At 41.1% G+C, this 20549-nt stretch overlaps 2 protein-coding genes across 2 annotated transcripts; both read right to left on the bottom strand.

The window, feature by feature from the left end:
* Positions 1 to 213: 213 nt before the first annotated feature.
* On the bottom strand, positions 214 to 7458 carry vamp5 (vesicle-associated membrane protein 5). The gene is made up of 3 exons (XM_053610497.1): positions 7083 to 7458; positions 3349 to 3492; positions 214 to 1414 (listed from the first exon to the last, which is right to left on the bottom strand). Exons 1-3 carry the CDS (start codon positions 7083 to 7085, stop codon positions 1256 to 1258), a joined length of 306 nt encoding a protein of 101 aa, XP_053466472.1. The 5' UTR covers positions 7086 to 7458; the 3' UTR covers positions 214 to 1255.
* Positions 7459 to 11719: 4261 nt separating this feature from the next.
* vamp8 (vesicle-associated membrane protein 8 (endobrevin)) lies at positions 11720 to 19736 on the bottom strand. The gene is made up of 3 exons (XM_053610496.1): positions 19537 to 19736; positions 15370 to 15534; positions 11720 to 14929 (listed from the first exon to the last, which is right to left on the bottom strand). Exons 1-3 carry the CDS (start codon positions 19561 to 19563, stop codon positions 14756 to 14758), a joined length of 366 nt encoding a protein of 121 aa, XP_053466471.1. The 5' UTR covers positions 19564 to 19736; the 3' UTR covers positions 11720 to 14755.
* Positions 19737 to 20549: the final 813 nt, after the last annotated feature.

Consider the following 20549-nt stretch of genomic DNA (forward strand, 5'->3'; position numbering starts at 1 on the left):
TTATAATGTGTAAAATGCAAATTTCCAATCAAAATTCTATGCTCAGAAAGAAAATGACTGACTGACTCAGGTGTACTGAGAAAGAACAGAGGTCAAGCAGTTCCTGTAGGTTTTCCGCCGCAGGAAAGTCTTCATGTTAAAAATAGGACTTTGTAAATTGTTGTAGTAAAATCAGTCCTATAGCAATGAACTGACAACTCAAAAAAAAACACGTTATTTTTAACAGCTTTATTTCAGAGCATTAATCACAGACGCACCTAAATTAAGATTAGAAACATCAGATGCTAAAGAAGAACACAGCTTACAGTACTGAATGAGTAGAATGTTTTTTTCATGGCAGGTTATTACATTTTATAGACAAAAAAAAAAACAAAACTTCCAATCGAGTCACAACGGTTATATTTTTTATTGATACTAATGTAAAGAGCGTGCGCTCTCAGAAAAAATAAAGGGTTCCCCAAGGGTTCTCCAGCTCTGACTGGTTAATGGACGTGGCTTTTTATCGTAAGTAGAGCCTTTAAAACGGAAAATCTACAAATTTCCACCCATTTAAGCCAGTTTTAGTCACGCTGGACAAGACTCTAATAACATCTTGGCCAAATTCTGTAATAAAGTGTGTCGTATACGTCGGATTATATGCTGAAGATCCTCTAACGATAGACCCGTGATTGCGGAAAATGGTGCGGTCGGGATTTTTAACGATCTTTGTGCTCAAACGACAATTCAACAAACTTCTCTTCTTCTAAAATCACATGGTGTTTTTTTTTTCCTCATCTAGGTTTCACTACCGTGTCTGTAGCTGTCCCGGGTGTTTGACGTCGATAGCAATACCCTGTCACCAACAGTAATCCATATTCAATACATTTCAATAGTATCTACAGTGTTCAATTCCTCAGTTTAAAAAGAGTAACAGTATGACCAACATCAACGTTTCCAGCTGCTGAAAGCTCTTCACCTTCAGCTCAGCGTCGCTCCAGCTTTTTCCTCCGACACACATTTGTTCAGGTTAACTATTCAGGCGGCTGCACAGAGGCCGGTTACAGACGTTACTCGACGTAGAAATGAAAGCAGAGACAGCAGCAAGTGTCCACGAGTACCATCGGATCTACCTCTGAACACACAAGTCTGGGATTTTAAGACAGGACAGACACAGAGTCCCGGGGTTTGCGTTCTGACAAACGAACCGACTCCGGAGCGGTCCACCTAAAAACCCCCCCCCCCCCAAAGCAATTCATTTTCTCTTCCTTCTTGCTAATCAAACAGAAGTGTTGTTATAAGAAGATATGACAACCGGGACGATGATGATGACCAACACGATGACTCCGATGATGACTCCCAGGATCACCTTCAGCCTCATGTTCTCCCACTGTGTTTTTCGCTTCACTTGGTTTGCGGTTTTGGAAAAAACCTTGCTCTGAAAAAAAAAAAAAAAAAGAAGAGAAGAACAATAATATGGTCCATGATGGTACAATATGTTGTCAGACATTCAGTTTGTGCTCAGTGGGTTTCAAGGTGAAGGTGAGAAGGTAGCGGTTGGATGGTTTTTCTCTAAATATGGATTGAATGGATACACAATACTGCACCAAGCATAATAATCACAGGTAGGACTTTACAGAAGCAGGATTTTTATCTTATGTGCTTATTTTTAAGCACATTTTATCTCAAAGTTCCTGTGGAAACTAACTCACCTCAGAGCCCGATCTCTGTCCCCCACCCCCCGCCCACACACACACACACACACACACACACACACTTCATCTCATCACAAAAGGAAATAACGTTCTAAAATTAACACCGTCAGCAAAAAATCAGGATGTAAATTCTACAATCTTCTGTTACCATAAACCCAACCTACAGTGTATTTACAGACTTCAATATGACATTTCCTGTTAGGCCTTGGAACTGTCGAAAGACGTATTAACTCTACTGTTTGCTAAGGGCCAGAAAGCTTGATTAGTGTGTTTACCGGCCTTCCTGGTTTGCGTACCAAAAAACCCCCAAAACTGTTCTGGGAAACGTGAGAGAGCAAGTCAGGCAAGATGATGATAAGATAAGAATAAAAACAAGGATAAGAATAGAAAATAAAACCAGTCCAGGTTTTCGGGAAAGCACTCGTGATAATATGAGAAATATACCAGTCAAGATCTGTATTGTACTACCACCACGCGCAGCTAGTAAGCTTCCTGATCACATAGTAAATTCAATTCAATTTTATTCGATTTGGATAACAATGGACGTTGTCTCAAAACAGCTTTAGAGAAACATATTAACAAGGATAGAGATTTTAAGCGTGTGAATTTATCCCTATTGAGCAAGCCAGTGGTGACGAAAACCCCCCTGAGATGATATGAGGAAGAAACCTTGAGAGGAACCAGACTCAGAAGGGAACTCATCCTCATCTGAGTAAGGATCTGGATGGACTTGCCGTTTCGTCATGTGCGGCAGTAAAAGACCTTGGAGTGATTATTGACTCCAGTCTTTCATTTGACGCTCATGTAGATAATATTACTAGGATAGCCTTCTTTCACCTCAGAAATATTTCTAAGATAAGAAATATATTGTCACTACATGATGCAGAAAAACGAGTTCAGTTGGATTACTTTAATGCCTTACTGTCTGGATGTTCCAGCAGGAGCATAAACAGTCCAGAATGCAAGACCTGCAAGAGTCCATACTAGAACCAGAAGATACGACCACATCACCCCGATTTTATCCACACTGCATTGTCTCCCATAGAAAATACTACTATTGACCGGAGCGAACTTTTGGTCTTTTATGATCCGCCACGCCTACTTCGATCAAAAGGTGCAGGCTGTTTGTTGGTACCTCGAATAGTGAAGGCTACAGCAGGGGGAAGAGCTTTCTCTTATAGAGCCCCACAGTTATGGAACAACCTTCCAATTAGTGTTCGGGACTCAGACTGAAAACAGGCTGAAAACATATTTGTTTAGTCAAGCCTATTGTGAATAGTTTTTTTCTTAGGTAAAGGAGCAGATGTAAAATGTTCACGAGTCTAGAGTGTTGTGGTGAACTTGGATGTTTGGATGCTGTTTTTTTTTAACCATGTAGTACACAGTTAATTAAGTAAGGGAACTATTTATAATTGCACTATTCATTTTCACCCAGATGAGGACGGGTCCCCTTTGAGTCTGGTTCCTCTCCAGGTTTCTTCCTCATATCGTCTCAGGGAGTTTTTCCTCACCGCCGTCGCCTCTGCTAAATTTGCTCATTAGTGATACATTCATCAATTTAACATGTATATCCTAAATGTATACATTTCTGTAAAGCTGCTAACCATTGTTAAAAGCGTTGTACAAATCAAACTGAATTTGAATTGTTTTTGTTCACCTGTTCCAGTAGCTGGTCAGCTCTGTTCTCCAGGTCTCCCAGTTTCCCCTCACGCTCACTGGCCTTGTTCAGGTTGTCCAACATGATCTCGCGAACCTCCTCCACGTCCTGCTGAGCCTGCTGCAGCCGGCTATGCCCGTTCTCCTGAACACGTGCAGAACACATACATCAGGATCAGTGATTAGCTCAAGACTGGGACACAACAGGATAGCAGGAAATGGGACAAGACGATAAAAACACACGACCAGAAATGGAAGAAATATGGTAAAAGTGGGACATAACAGGCAAACGGGAAATGAGAAAAGATGGTAAAATATAACGGCATACCAGGAAATAGGACAAGATGGTAAAGTGTGAAGATGATATAAAGGGACATGACGAGGAAGCAGGAAGTGCAGAAGGACAGGATGGTAAAAACGGACAGATGCAGAAGGAAACAGGACAAGACGGTAAAACGTGACGAGACACTAGGAAAAGGGATGAGACAACAAGACAGGACGTGAACAGGAAGCAGGAAACCTGCGCACGATCGTGAAAGAGAGAGCAAGATGACGGAATGAGACAGAACAGAAAATACGAAATGTAAAGATGTTATGAGGATGCGGAACAGGGAACGGAAACGGTCGGTAAAATCACTGGGGGAACAGCAATTGCTACCGGATTGGAAACAGGACAGGAAAAGAAAGAGGAACTGTGCCTGGGACGTTCCAGGACGTTAGAGGACAGGATGGACAGGAAACAGGACAGAAGTATTGAAACAGGAATTCTAAGAGAGGCAAAATAGAATGGAACCGGGAAATGTGGACATTAAAGTAGGATTGGAATGTGTTTCATATAACCATATAAGGTTGATGTGGTGTTTACACGTTTTCTATTTATAGATGTGTTTATTTAACATTTGTGGGAAGGGGTTCTAGTGTCAATGTTGTGGAACAGTCAGTGCTGAAAGTTTTCCAGTTCCATGTTTTACTCAAGAGAGTTGTAGAGTAATAAAACGCTTGGTGAACGTGCTGTTAAAGGAAAACGAATCACCTTTTGTCCCTTAACTGTGATAAATCGAACGCGCAACACTGAATGCGAACAAGAAGTGTTAAGATTCTTGTCTGTGGTTTTAGCCGAAACAGGCGTGATGCAACAGAAACGTCTCTTTTCTTTAAAACCTAAACACAGCGAGGACAGACTGGAAACAGATTTGGTGGAAGGCGTCCAGGCTGGTTGCTGTAAACCCCGGAATGCAAGTCTGGACGTGCGCCCTTGTTTCGTGTCCCTCTTTCTCAGGCTAAACAAAAGACAGAGCAGGCCCGAGCTACACTGTGCCATCTAAACTTCACAATGTGTTCAATGTGAGTGCGGTGTCGATTTATGACTCTAAAATGGAGGCATTTAAGGACGCTGACCCGCTGTGACCTCTCTCATTATTACATGCCCATGCATGTAGCACAAACATTGTAATGTACACAGAAAATATAACTGTCCATACAGAGGAACAGACGGAGAGAAATCTACACACTCATTCACTCGGACAAAGAGCCGGGAAACGGTCAGCCGGGAGCTGAACGAACATCCGATCCAACCTGCCTCATCTTTCATATTTAGCTGCCTCGCTACTTGTAAATGATGGATGCCTCTGGGTCATAAAAACAGGAAATGGCCGAGGGTGAGCGTTACGATAATGAAAACCCCTAACGGCGCATAACCATAAAAGGTTTTTCTGGTTCACTGAGGGCATGATCGTGTACTTTTCACTGTTCCTTACACAAACCGATCATCATCAGTCTACATGTTCCAAATCATACATACTGATACATATATATGGCACTGTCTTCCAAACTACACACACTATATACTACTACACACTATAACTGGAGGTGTTCCAAACGACACACACTAATCAGTATAAACTGGAGGTGCTAGAAACTACACACACTAATCACTATAAACCGGAGGTGTTCCAAACTACACACACTAATCACTATAAACTGGAAGTGTTCCAAACTACACACACTAATCACTATAAACTGGAGGTGCTAGAAACTACACATACTAATCACTATAAACTGGAGGTGCTAGAAACTACACACACTAATCACTATAAACTGGAGGTGCTAGAAACTACACATACTAATCACTATAAACTGGAGGTGCTAGAAACTACACATACTAATCCCTATAAACTGGAGGTGTTCCAAACTACACACACTAATCACTATAAACTGGAGGTGTTCCAAACTACACACACTAATCACTATAAACTGGAGGTGCTAGAAACTACACACACTAATCACTATAAACTGGAGGTGCTAGAAACTACACATACTAATCACTATAAACTGGAGGTGCTAGAAACTACACACACTAATCACTATAAACTGGAGGTGCTAGAAACGACACACACTAATCACTATAAACCGGAGGTGCTAGAAACTACACACACTAATCACTATAAACTGGAGGTGTTCCAAACTACACACACTAATCACTATAAATTGGAGGTGCTAGAAACTACACACACTAATCACTATAAACTGGAGGTGTTCCAAACTACACACACTAATCACTATAAACTGGAAGTGTTCCAAACTACACACACTAATCACTATAAACTGGAGGTGCTAGAAACTACACACACTAATCACTATAAACTGTAGGTGCTAGAAACTACACACACTAATCACTATAAACTGTAGGTGCTAGAAACTACACACACTAATCACTATAAACTGGAAGTGTTCCAAACTACACACACTAATCACTATAAACTGGAAGTGTTCCAAACTACACACACTAATCACAATAAACTGTAGGTGCTAGAAACTACACACACTAATCCCTATAAACTGGAGATGCTAGAAACTACACACACTAATCACTATAAACTGGAGGTGCTAGAAACTACACACACTAATCACTATAAACTGTAGGTGCTAGAAACTACACACACTAATCACTATAAACTGGAGATGCTAGAAACTACACACACTAATCACTATAAACTGGAGATGCTAGAAACTACACACACTAATCACTATAAACTGGAGATGCTAGAAACTAGACAACTAGACAACGCTGCATTAACTGATATATCAGCACCAGGAACACTGAACACATGGGGGATACCTTAATATGTCTCAGGGTGGAGTTTTCCTTTAAATACCCCCAGGGATTACAATGACTATAGTGAGTCTATGTGTGGGCAAGGGCAGGATATGCCCGTCTTAGCATTTCCTCCCATCGCTTCCTTCCTTACTTCCATTCCTCTCTCTTTTTCTTTTCTTTTTCCCCCCAGATAGTCTTTAAGCTCCCGTTGCATGCAGCTCATCTTATCATCACACGTTGTCCAAGAGCCAACTCGGTGATTCGAGAAAGCCCCCCTCCCCCTCCCCCTCCCAGAAAGATAAACCTGTAGACTTAAGATAAAGATGCGACATGAACATCGTCCGGCATTCATCTGGCTGAAGCATGAGACCATCTGCAGTAAATAAACCCTGTGGGGTGTGTGTGTGTGTGTGTGTGTGTGAAGAGTATGACTTGCACTAGCATCCAGTCCTTATGTAACTCTAATTGCCCACTTATTTTTTTACATACAGGCAACAGCTGTCAGCTGCTCAGCTGTCAGCTCTGTGTGTGTGTGTGTGTGTGTTTTGCAAATGAGTAAAAAAAAAAGAGAGTGCGATCTGACATATAAATGAAAGGATAGAGTGGAAGACTGAGAAGGAAAGGAGAACGAAACTTACCATGTCTTTGTCTCTGTACTCGTGTCACTGACGTCTTCTAAAGAACATCTGAAAGACAGCCTTAAACCTCCAACAGCTCTGGTCCTGATGTCTGTCTTGGATTTTTCTTTGTATGTGTGTGCGCGCGCGTGTGTGTGTGTGTGTGTGCGCGTGGGTGTGTGTGTGAGCTCTTGCCTCTCACCAGCTCCTCTGAGCTCAGTGCTCTGTGTTTGGCTTTTAAAGGGACCTTGTCTGCTCTGGGGTTTCACACGCATATGACGTTGACCCTTGTCCCGGGTTGCCAGATTGACATAATTAAAAACAACAACAACAACAACAATAATAATAATAATGATACTGTGTGCCACATTTTGTAATGATTATACAAAACGTTTAGGAGGAGTAGCAAAAAAATACAAATCTCAATCTCAGGTGGAATATTTCATAGCGTGCGATGAACGCGTTGCGACTCAGGGACCGTAGACGCACGGTTCAAACGTTACGATCATAAACGTACTTCAGACTTCAAATATGTACTTCTCTCTTGGTATTAAAACATCAAATAATGAACAACAATAATGCAGTATATCAAGGTTTTTCTTATATTTCTGCTGCACCAAACTTTAAACCTCGTTTAAAAATAAGCAGGTTTAACCTTCACTTTAATCCTGGATTTCATTTCAGCATAAACCTGGATTAACTATAATCTCATTGCTCCATCAGTTTACGTTTCAGTTAGGGATTAAAGTTAAACTTGCTATCGAGGAGGGTTAAATGGTCAGAATGGCAACACGTACAGTGTTTGGTGGCTTGGAGAAAACGAATGAGTTCCTTGCAGAAATATAAGGGACCGTCTCAATCCTGTTGAGTTTTATGATGGTGCTTTGGTTAGATTAAATTGAAAAAAAAAAATTTCAACCTGGATTAGATTGGACATGGCAGTGACCGAAATGCAGCCAACCCACCCCATGCTCCAGCTTTTAACGGCCTTGCGCGTTACGTTACTGGTTGTGTCTGCGAGCAAAATTGTTGGAAGAGTTTCGTCGTCAATTGCAGCCTTTAAAAATCAGTTTATTTTTTGGACCCGCCCCAACAGGAGAAACATCTGCTGGATTTTATAGAAGATCTGGTTTCCAGGAGTTGAAAGAGCAAATTGACTGTACTCACATTCCCATTCCAAACCCAGGTGGAGAAAATGGAGAGCTGTTTCGCAACAGGAAGGGCTATTGTTCCATCAACGTTCAGGTTGTGTGTGATGAGAAATCCCAAATCACCAACACTGTAGCTCGATGGCCAGGATCTACACATGACCGCCACCTCTGCCTCCTCCACCTCTGTTTCAGGGCCACCTAGTCGGTGACTATGGATACCCCGGTCATACCTACCTGATGACCCCTGTCCTGAACCCTTCAACACCGGTTCTGAAATGATACAACACCTCCCACATTGCAGCAAAGGGGTCTTGTCGAGAGGGAGTTTGGTGTTTGGGAAAACGTGGTTCGAATAAAGCTCGAAACTACATTGGTAGTTGATCTGGCACTGCGCCATCATTTATTTTATTTGAATTTTTACAGTTTTTGCTTGTGTGTAAATATATTATTGTATGGCCAAATATAAAAAATATACAATATATCCCTGATAAAAAAAAATTCTAAACATTTTTTATTATTATTATTTACATTTTAAATCTGTTTGCCTTTATGGTACAGTGGGCATGAAAATGGCTCGAAATATAAAGATTATTCTTCATCTTCTTAAATATACACACAGAGTGAAGCACAAATCCACAGTGAATCTGGCAACCATCTTCCCGGCACTCGGTTTCCCAACCCGACCGCCAGCCCCCTCCACCCTTCCCCTAATGTGAGCGCGGTAGTAAGTGTGGGCAGGAAGGGACTTTCACGTTGGGACAGCCCCGTCCTTGCTCTGATCAGATCAGATTTCACGTACAGCACTACAGTACTGACCGAACTGCATCCCATTAAAGACCAACATGCTCAGCGTCACTGTATACATAGAGTTCGTTTCACACCATTTACACTTTCACGCTTCACTTCTTGGCTCGGCGAGGGGGGTGGGGTGGGTTGGGGGGGGACCACACTGCTCTGCGGAGAGGAAAGCATATAAGACCTTACCTTAAGTATGGGTGTTACTCGATTCTGGTATTTCCTGCAGCATGCGCTCATTCTGGTTCCACTTTAATGATGCTAGCTGTAAAGACTGTAAAGACTCGCCTGCTTTGTGTTTTACCCGAACTAGTACCCTTATTTAAAGTTCAGAGTTTGGCTCAACGTATGATTCTAATCCTGGCTATGTTTATGATTGCCTCTGACTCCACTTCCTGCCAATCAATCCTAAATTGTTTCAGTTCTGAGGCGTATCATCTTGCTTTCTTCCTGTTTGACCTCTGCCTGTGTGTGTGTGTGTGTGTCCATCCATCTTCTATACCACTTAACCTTCCTTCAGGGTCACGGGGAAACCTGGAGCCTACCCCAGGGAGCATCGGGCACAAGGCGGGGTACACCCTGGACAGGGTGCCAATCCATCATCACACACCCATTCATACACTACGGACACTTTAGACACGCCAATCAGCCTACCATGCATGTGTTTGGACTGGGGGAGGAAACCGGAGTACCCGGAGGAAACCCCCGCAGCACGGGGAGAACACGCAAACTCCGCACACACAGGGCCCCGGTGGGAATCGAACCCCCGACCCTGGAGGTGTGAGGCGAAGCACAAAGATCCTGTCCTGCTTTGCCTTGTATGGAGATTGTGGGCGTGGCTAAATGTAAATCAGCTGTGCCGTGAACGTGCTCGAGTAATTGACAGCCTATCGGCATTCCTCAACGTGCGCACGTGAAGAAAATGTCAAACTTGAGGTTTATAATAGATATAACGGCGTGCCATTATGAGAACGCGAGCTCCGCCTCCCAGTCAAAAATCCGAGTCGAACATTTCAGCGCGAACAAGTCCTGCTACGTTACTGACGGATCGTGTTTAAAAACGTGGAATATAAAATAAGAACGGAAGAAACGAAACGTCGCACGCTTGACACGGCTGATCGGACGCGTCCGCCTAACGGGCGGGGGTCAGCTTGGGATTTACCACGTCTTCACATCTTTCTTAACTTCTCCTTTAATTGCTTGCAGAATGACGGAAGTGTGCCCGTGACTACTTTTTTTTTCATGCTGTGGTTCTAGATTAACACGTGACGCAGGAAATGTAGAAAATGTAAGGTACGTACTACGAGCGTGTCGGATACGGGAGACCCCGAAACATTATTATTGCTGAAACATATCAGAGGAATTGAGGTCACGGAGGGTGCGTTTATTTTTTTAATACAACAAATTCACTATAATCCACTGTTCTTTGTGTGAACCCGAATAGCGTGACGCTGGGAAAATGAAGAAAACAACCCCGGGCAGGTCATGACAAAAGCACAGGAAGTGTCGAAAACACACACACACACACCCCACTCAGTGTGTGTCGTAAATGACTGAACGAGATTTCCAGAAACATTAATTAAATTTCAGTAAATGATTACAGTTCTCTGAGTCATGCTTCTTTGCACTGGAACAATGGTGTAAGTGATCTCTTGTATGGAACACACACTCAGCTGATGCATAACGGCAGGATTGTCAGTTGACTTATCGTCTGGAACAATGTGTTTATTATTTATTATACGAGGGGCTAAACACAGAATGCCTCCACTTCCTGTCGTGCGTCTTTCACTCTTACAAGCTACACTTACCGCAACCACATCCTGCAGCTACACTGCATGTACAGTGGATAGCAGAAGTCTGCGCACCCTTTAAGCGACAGTGAAATGCACTAAACGCAAAACCGGTTAAATAGCAAGCATTAAAATATAATAATAATAATAATAATAATAATAATAATAATAATAAAACAGTGAAATCGTTTTCACTTTATGACCTACACATCTATAATTAAGGAATGAAATAAGGCCTTCTGGCCAATCAGAATCCGACAGCATTTCGCTTTTCTAAAGTTGCTCAGAGAAATCTAGAAAGAAAGAATAAATTCTACAAACACTTTATCTCCCTCTGGTGGTGAACATCAGTCAGTGCGGCTATTTTGGAGAAAAAAAAAAAAAAAACACCTCCAACAGAACAAGCATCACACTGATTCATCATCAGTGTGATGATGAATCAGTTGAATCATTCATCATTGTTTGTAAGCATCACACTGACCTTTATGTGTACATGTAAATAGCTCTAAAGGCTTTGTACTTGATTTGAGAGAGGATAGGAGGCGACAATTCCCCCAAACACCAATTTTCCACATCACCTATGAATTAACGTTGGCAAATATATCACATCATCTAAGACGTTTTAATGTTAAGGAAAAAAAAAACTAAAAACCTTTGCTCCGATCTGATACGTCATCGTTTCTATAGTAACAGCTAATTCACACGGCGGACGCCCCACATAAATGGATTGTGTTTATGTGTTAATGTGTTTATTTAACACTTAGGGAAGGAGTCTCCAGTGTCAGTGCTTTGTAACCGTCAGAAGGTAGAGCTGTATCGTTGTGGTGTTTTTTTTTTTTTGTATTGGTCAAAATCTGAATAATTTATCAGCTAAGCACTGGACCACGTCGTTATTTTGTACAAAAATGACAAACGATTCAGCTTTAATGACACATCAATTGTTTATTTTTAAAAATAGCTCTTACAGGTTTTTCAGATTTTATTTCATTATAACTCTTGATTCTCATCCAAAGCCCCAGCACTGGTTGAGTATTTGATCTGACCCAGAAACACACCACCCGCTCACACACAGCAGCTGAGTTAATGTAATCGGGTGTTGTGGTGCGTGCTCGGAATATACACGCGTATACATTTTAGCCCTTAACTCCTCCAATAACAAGTATGAGACCGATTTTAAAAGAGGCAGTGTGTATTAATAAATGATCACGTTTTTGATTCAAGTCAAGACTATAAGACAACAAGGCACCTAAAAACAGCTTTACAATAAATAAACCTGGATATGTAACATTCTAAACGTTATTGGATGCTACAGCACGAGATTGGTGTGAACAGTTACAACAGAAACCACTGAAATATTTACAGAAAGAAGCAATTTTGACCTCGCAAGATTTCCACAGATTGACAGCAAAACCACAAAGAGCGTATTGATAGAAATTTAGAATTGAAAAAAAAAAAATAGGCTCTGATTAAGTCTGTTTACTATCGGACTTAATCGTAGCTCTGATACCATCACTAATTAGATTTACTCTGCACATTTCTACTGAAACAAAAAATCTATTATTATTTATATATATCTGCCTTCAAAATAATGATATTAAATGTTTCTACATTGAAATAAAATACCATGAAGAGCAGTAAACAGCAGTAAATGAAAAAGTCAATGTTTGGTGTGACAAAAAAAAAAAAAAAAAAAAAAAGTAGTCTCCAGTACAATGTGTACAGTTTTATAAGGAAATGAGCTGTAAGTTTTACTGAGCATCTTGCAGAACCAGCTACGATTTTTCTGGAGACTATGACTTTCACACTCGCTTCTTATTTTTGCAGCGAAACCCAGCAGCCTTCGTTGTGTGTTTTTTTTTTTTTGCCTAAAAAGTGATATGCTTTCTTTAATTACATACAAACAATTTTCTGTAACACTTAATTTTGAGCTAGAAAACTAATGTTTGGGAATCTAAAATGGTTTCTTTTGTACTGACTTGATAATGTAGAAGGTCATAAAATAAAAATCTATAACAAAAGTTTGTACTTAAAATAAATAGGGTGCCTAAAACTTTTGCACAGTACTGTGTGTGTGTGTATAATATATTTATATATATAGTAAATGTAGCCAGTAGTTCTTTCAATCAAAGCTGTGCAAAATGTAAAAATGTTGGAATCAAAACTGGCCACTAAAGAACTGTAAAGAGGGTGCATTTGTTTTTTCCTTTTCTTTCTCAACAATGAAAATCTGATAAATGTTGGAGTTTAACAGCAGTGACAGGAATGTTAAAGCAAAATGTTAAACCCACATTGAAGCAAAGTGCATCTGCGCTATTGTTCGTACTGATTTTAAACTAGGCCTTCGAAACGTTAAACAGTTACAACAAAGAAAACAAAGGACATTTTCATCTTGTAAAAACACACACACACACACACACACACACACACGGGCAAAAAAAATTCACACACACACACTGTATCATTAGTACATTGAGGAATCCGTTTACGCAGCAGATGAAACGAAATCCCTCTGCTGTTTAAAACGTACAAATTTCAGAATTAAGGGTTATTTTATCGTTGTTATTATTAACATGTAGCATTAAGGACTAATTAACATTTTCAATAGGCAACCTAAAAATATCTTACATTTCTCCCCATTTTTAATAAGGAGCTTCTCTCCAGCCCTCAGGTTTCATTTCCAGATCTTTGTAACAGTAAAGTTGACAATTTCCTTCATTCATCAGATATTTTCATTGTTTACTTCTTATAAAATTCACGATCCGTTCAGATATTGTTTCGAAGTTTGTTTTTTTTAAATTATTGTTCATTTTTTCAAATTATTAGTGATTTATTGTGTAACTTCAAATGTTGTAACTTCAAATTCCAACTAGTCAAATTTAGTTAAATAGTATTCAAGTTTAAATTCAGATCACTTAAAAGGTACATTTTCACTTATCGTCTTATTTTTTTAAATAGGTAACTCCTAATAAATCTCCTTAAATTCAATTGATTTCAGGGCAAATTTCTAGATCTGTTCAATTCCACATCTGAACCTTAAAATATCTTAATTTGGGGGTTAATTCAACATAAAATGTCTTCAATCCCCAGCTATTATTTAGGGTTTTCCCCAGACGCGTTCGCTGTATGAGAAATATGGTAACATCCCTTAAATCTGGGTTAATTTTCCTCAACATTTTCCATGTGCAACTTATAAATATCTTTAATTGCAGATTTCCAGATATTTTCAACATGCAGTCTCGTGAGTATCTTAAATCCCACGATCTGTGTGAAATTCCGGATACTTGAACGTGTAACACCTAAAATACATCTGTCAAAGTTCCAGCATACAGATTTCATTTCTAGATAGTTCTATAAATTCGTGGAATGATCAAAGTAATTCCGGCAAACAAAACCCCTAAAATTTTGCTGTTTTCCCACAGATAGACGTCGTATCGCGTGCTAACACTGTGGACTCGGGCTTGATGACTCGAGTGAACAGGTATCGCCGTCTCGTCAAATATCTGATGAGCCGACGTTGCGGTCGGTGAATAAACGCGGGTAGGAAACGAGCGGGTGCTAACGAGCTTCTTCGTAAGCAACATTAGGAGTTCCGTGTGAAGTACGGGAAGTATCGTGAGCGTTTTCACATTAAAAAAAAAAAACCCCTAAATTGTGAACGTTTTTGAGAACCGCTCCTGCGGGACCCTGATCTGACAACATCGGTGTTATTTCAGAGCTGAATGATATTTAAGAACACGTCTCGATATCCTGTTTGGACAAAAGGTTTACGCTTTTGTTTTCCAAAACGTAGACAGGGAAAAGAAATATTTGGGTTTAGGACCGGAATGAAATCGTACTTGAGGGAGCTTGTGTCCGAGTGGGACTTTTTTTTTTTTTTTTTAAATGGACTAACATGAGTGTGTGTGCCTTCGGGTTTCTGTATAAAGTAGGTCTGTGCGTATGAGCGAGTGCGAAGGTGTTACTTTGGTGGTTTGGTAGTCGACTGGCCATTTGTCGGGATCACTCCTGTAGCCAGCAGCACGATGATGAGCACGATGACGACAACAATCACGACCATCACCACGATCAGCTTCACGTTCTTCCACCAGTAGGCGCGTGCCACCTTCTGCGACGTGTGCTTGAAGTTCTGCGCCTGCGGAGAAACAACGTCGTCATCAAGACGCCTGGTACGTCGCTTAAACTTCATGACCGACGTTTGCCCTTCGTTAACTGTAGCTCGCTAATGTAGAACTTCGTAACTGCCTGCGTGGGCGGGGTCAACAAACACGACTTCGGTGTGGTGACAGTGACGCCGCTTCATCACACCACCCGGGCGTTGACGAGTTTACAATGACGGCACAACACGGACTGCTTTATTCCGTAGAAATCTCACGTACAGCACGTTTACGGTGTTTTTAGACCGTACATTTTTAGAGAACACGCTGTATAATCACGATATTTCTGCGTGTTCGGTCTAATCTAACCTGATCTCGTCGTCAAAGTCATTCCGTAGCACAGATTTGTGCCTGTGAAGAACGAAGCTGGCGGTTTACGTTTGGCGTTTATTCGTGCTTACAGACGAGGGCCCCTTACCCCGGCCTGCAGGTCCTCGGATTTGTCCATCAGATCATCGAGTCGTTCTCCGCGTGCCAGGATTCGCTCCACGTTCTGGGTCATGATGTCTTTCACGCCATCCACCTGAGACTGCAGCGACTTCACCGGTTCCACTTCCTCCGCCGGAGCCGACGCCCCCTGCTCCTGCACGAGAAATAAAATTCATTTAATAATAATAATAATAATAATAATAATAACAATAAGTTTGTAACAAAGTACTCAGTATTGTGTTAAATCTAATTCTAGGGTTTATTTCTTGTAGATAAAAAGCAACTGCATCCAGACGCAAAGGTGTCTTGCACTTCAGTAAATTCGGTGAACTTTACTGCAGCGTAAATATTGGCACCCCTGCGCATCACCCCGTCGTTCTGTCTGCTTCTTACTGACTACAGTGACACTCGCAGCAATGTATCAGCACAACGGAAACTCTACCGGGTGTGTATACAGTTACTAGGCCACACACTAACACCATTTTGTGACAAAGAGGCCGCGTGTTATGGTGCGATGCTCAAACGTTAGTAGCTACGGAGCTCAGAATTTTCACACCACATCAGTTTCAAGCGGAAATTCACACTCTAGGCCACCCGACACGTTTCCTCAGGCTATGATCTGGCAACAACATTCAGCACGCACACACACACACACACACACACACACTTGGTCAAGATCACTTGCTGAGCCATGAAAGTTACACACCACACCACAATAATAATAAAAAAAAGCTTCTTATTTACCGGGTCAGCGGCAGGGTACGGGTTCTCCAGGTACACATTGTGCGAGAACATGACTGCGTGTGCGCGTGTTTAACAATCCGCACTGACCAAGCCTTCATAAACAACAGGGAAGGGTAACCGGGAAACCAAACAGCTCTGAGACGTCACTACCTGCAGCTCTCTCCCAGTGTGTGTGCGTGTGTGTCAATACCAGAGAGCTATCATCTAACATCTGCTACTGAGAAACAGAGAGCGAGAGAGGCAGCCCGTCCACATTTTTCCCCTCTGCTCTCTAACTCTACGCACGTATTCCAGTCGTGCGGTTCGTTTTGTTTTTGTTTTTTCACCCATGTAATCTCGGGTGTGTTCCCGGGGAAGATTTCAGACAAGATCTGGGATGTAAACCCATAATCTCGTGGCTTCTAGCGCAGGACCTTAACAGAAGAGTTCTCGCACTCGCCCGGCCGGTGTGAAGGATAAGCTGACCGAGCGCTCGTCTGCGGCGCTTACAGCTCACTTCAATATCACGTTTAGGATATTAGCCAATAAATATTCAAGGTTTCAGCACGTCACAGATTTATCAATGAAACATCGCACTTTTATAACGGATTACACTTCCATTTAATGCTGTGAAACCTCCATTAAACACGTTACATTCGAACAACAAATAATCAGTCTGTACAGGATTTCGCCGAGTTTTTTTTTGTGATCATTGCGGTCAAGAAACGCTGTATAACTTTACAAAGCAGCGGTGACTGGTACGAAGCCCTGACACTGGAGACTCCTTCCATAGACGCTACAGAAACGTCTCCTTGCAGAAAACACCACCACATCTATGTTCTATTTATATCTTTAAAAGGAATCAGTTTATTATCGGGTTTAGTTTACGTGCGTACGAGTGGCTACTATAGAAACGATAGCGTATTACAGCGAGCTCGTTAATATAAACGTTACAGAAGGAGCGACTGTCCGATATATTGTGTTATTTAACGGATCCGTTGTGTACGACGGGATTGAGCGAGGCTCTGTGAGGATTTAGACGTGCTACGTTAGCGCTGTAGCTCCAGAGCGAAACCGGTCTCCGATACAGTCGGTGTGAGGAGGACCTCCTGCGTACGTCCGATTTCACCGACTGTCCGCCATGCTTGGTTTTTCGTGCGCTGAACATCGGGTTGCGATTTTACTCCGATAAACGTTACAAAGCGGCAAGAACGTACTACCGTAAACTGGATTCCTACGCCGTGTTTCTGACAAAGCGGTCCCGTCGCAAACAAACAAAAACAAACAGGAATAAATAAACACTCGGGTCGTATGAAAAGGTCGGAGTGTTAAGTGTAGACAAAAGTAAACCGGAAAAAAATAAATAAATAAATAAAAATAAATGATTCCAAGTTGTATTAAAAACTTTGGAATGTTAGGGTGAAGAAAAAAAATGTACGTAAACAAAAACAAACAAACAAACGTGGCATTTATACAACAAGTTACACGAAAAGTTAGTAATGTTAAGATCAGAGTGTTTTTTTTTAAATATATATATATATATATATATAAAAATACATAAAACAACAGATACAACAATGAAAAGTTGCGGTTATTTAAAAAAAAAAACATTTGCCTGAATGTCTGAACGAACCGACAGAAATTATCGACGGACTCTTTAACGGTTTTAATGGTTATAACGGAAACTGTACTGGTTTTAATGGTTATAACGGAAACTGTACTGGTTTTAATGGTTATAACGGAAACTGTACTGGTTTTAATGGTTATAACGGAAACTGTACTGGTTTTAATGGTTATAATGGAAACTGTACTGGTTTTAATGGTTATAATGGAAACTGTACTGGTTTTAATGGTTATAATGGATGCTGTACTGGTTTTAATGGTTATAATGGAAGCTGTACTGGTTTTAATGGTTATAATGGAAACTGTACTGGTTTTAATGGTTATAATGGAAACTGTACTGGTTTTAATGGACGCTGCACTGGTTTTAATGGTTATAATGGAAACTGTACTGGTTTTAATGGTTGTAATGGAAACTACTGGTTTTAATGGTTGTAATGGGAATTGTACTGGTTTTAATGGTTATAATGGAAACTGTACTGTTTTTAATGGTTGTAATGGGAATTGTACTGGTTTTAATGGAAACTGTAACAGTCCGTGAGGGTGTCTACTGGTAATTTGTGTTATGTAGTGAAGGTTGTCGTAACGGCGACGGTTTTAATGTTTAACAGCTGATGGTTTGTAACGGTGTCTGAAGGGGGAACTGAATTTCTGTGACGGTTCTTGTGGTTGTCGTTTCGTTTTTCGGCAGAGAGGCTGGACAAAAAATAAGGAACATTAAGGTAAGTTGGCGTCTTTTATTTACTCGCACCATTTCTTATGACTTCGCTTGTTTCGAATTCAAAAAGCCAGACAGGTCACGTCGACTCTGGCCGAATTTATTTTCCCCAACTGTCGGGTGACTCTTCGGTTGCGTATATATTTACTATTATTATTACTAACTTTAGATTTGAATCTGATAAAAGATCTTTGGGAATGTTTTTGAATGAATGAAGTGTAAATAGTGGCTGAAATGGGAGCTGAACAAAAGGAAAAGAAAGAAAAATAGCTGAGTCACTATTATACTCTGGTCAAATACAAAGCATCGCGAAACAATGCTCAGGTGCAGGAAGAATTAGTGTGTAAATACGAGTGCGATCCAGCTTTATGGACGTGTTTATGCTGTGTTGTACACAAACAAACAAACAAACGAACAAACAAAACTAGTGACGCTAACACAGCCGTGTTAGGCAATTTTTACTAATCTTCAGGACTGAGATCAACTGCGCACACACACACCCCTACACACACACACACACACACACACACACACACACACAACCACCCTCCCACCCAATACACCCACCAACACACACACCCACACCCCCACACACACTCTTTTGTAACAGCAGTTTGTCCCAATGTCTTACTTATTGTGTGCACCAACGATTATAGACGGACGGACGGACAGACAGACAGACGGACACACACACACTTGCAACTTCTGAAACTGTTCAACACGGCTTTTTCCCCTGCTGTAAATAATCCCTCAGGTTGTTGTTTTTCTTTCTCCACACTGCTGCTCAATCTGCCTGCGTAAACAAATCTCTCTTTGTTGAAAGTGTCTCCCAGAAACCAATCGCAGATTTACTTAAAAAGCACAAAATGGAGTCTGTAGACTTTCTTGTAGTGTTAAAACCTGCTGAACAACCAGGAACTTTACTAAAGCTTCCCTAACACCACAACCGTACACAAAACATTCACAATCAACAAGAAGTCCACACAACGCATTCACCGCTAAAGAAAGAGAAAAGAAATAAAAAGTTGTTTTTATTTAATAAATAAATAAATAAAACAAAAAAGACCGAGCAGTAAAAGTTAAACGAGGCCCTACCAGTCTGTTTGGATCTCCAACTCCCATCTTCTTACACCAAGACGAGGTGGCTAGTTCAGTAAAGCGCAGAAAACACCGGATTTTCCACCGGAGAAATGTTCACAAACCCTCCAACTTTTCGCACTTTATCAAAAACACCGAAGGCGTCGCGAACTTCCTGCTTTCTCCGCGTTATCTCTTCCGCGTCGGCGCGCGTTCCTCCGCTAAACGGGTGCGCGCCCGATTTCAACCACTAGAGGGAGCTGCGCAAGTCCCGCCTTCTTCTTTGTGATTGGCTTATAGTTCGCACTTCTCGCTAACGGTTCGCTGCCTGGAGGATCAAAGCAGCCAATAGTAGCGCAAACACCGGAATACGGGTAGGAGGAGAAAAAAACTTTTAATCGGTATTTAAGTATGCCTGAGCAACAGGTTGAAACAAGAGGGTTTTTTATTTTTATTTAAAAAAAAAATGTTTATGATGGGTTAAATTCAACAAATCACGAATAAACTTGTGACTGAATAAAATTAAAAAAGGCAGAAGTAGTATTATTATTATTGTTCATATGTTTTTTGTTTCTTTTATAATTCGTGTTTAAAATGTTTTATGTGTTACATCACACACCCAGAGAATGCTGGAAGACCTGTCTCACGACCAGAAGTAGACATTTAAACAACAACCCTAATTATTGTTCTCTTGTTCCGCGTCACCGAATCTGAAATCCGCCCCGCCCAGCTCAGGTGGTTCGGTGACGTCATCGCGCCACGCCCCTCCCAGCACATCGCCCTTCCGTTCTTTCCCGTGCAGGTGATTTGCCTCAACAAGCTTATTCAGATTAGTCTGTTTAACAGTGAACGAAAGCTATCGAAATATACAAATAAGACGCGCAGACATAAAAAAAAAGATTCCTATTGGCTGTGGCTATGAGAAAATTAGCATATGTAAATGATAGAGCGTCCTGATATCTATTCCGTAAATAGGCTTTTAGGAGTTAATCAGAATATGCAAATGAGCTGTCACTAGCTGGTTCTTGTTT

This window comes from Ictalurus furcatus, chromosome 22 (genome assembly GCF_023375685.1).
Source record: "Ictalurus furcatus strain D&B chromosome 22, Billie_1.0, whole genome shotgun sequence".
In the NCBI taxonomy this organism is placed as follows: domain Eukaryota; kingdom Metazoa; phylum Chordata; class Actinopteri; order Siluriformes; family Ictaluridae; genus Ictalurus; species Ictalurus furcatus.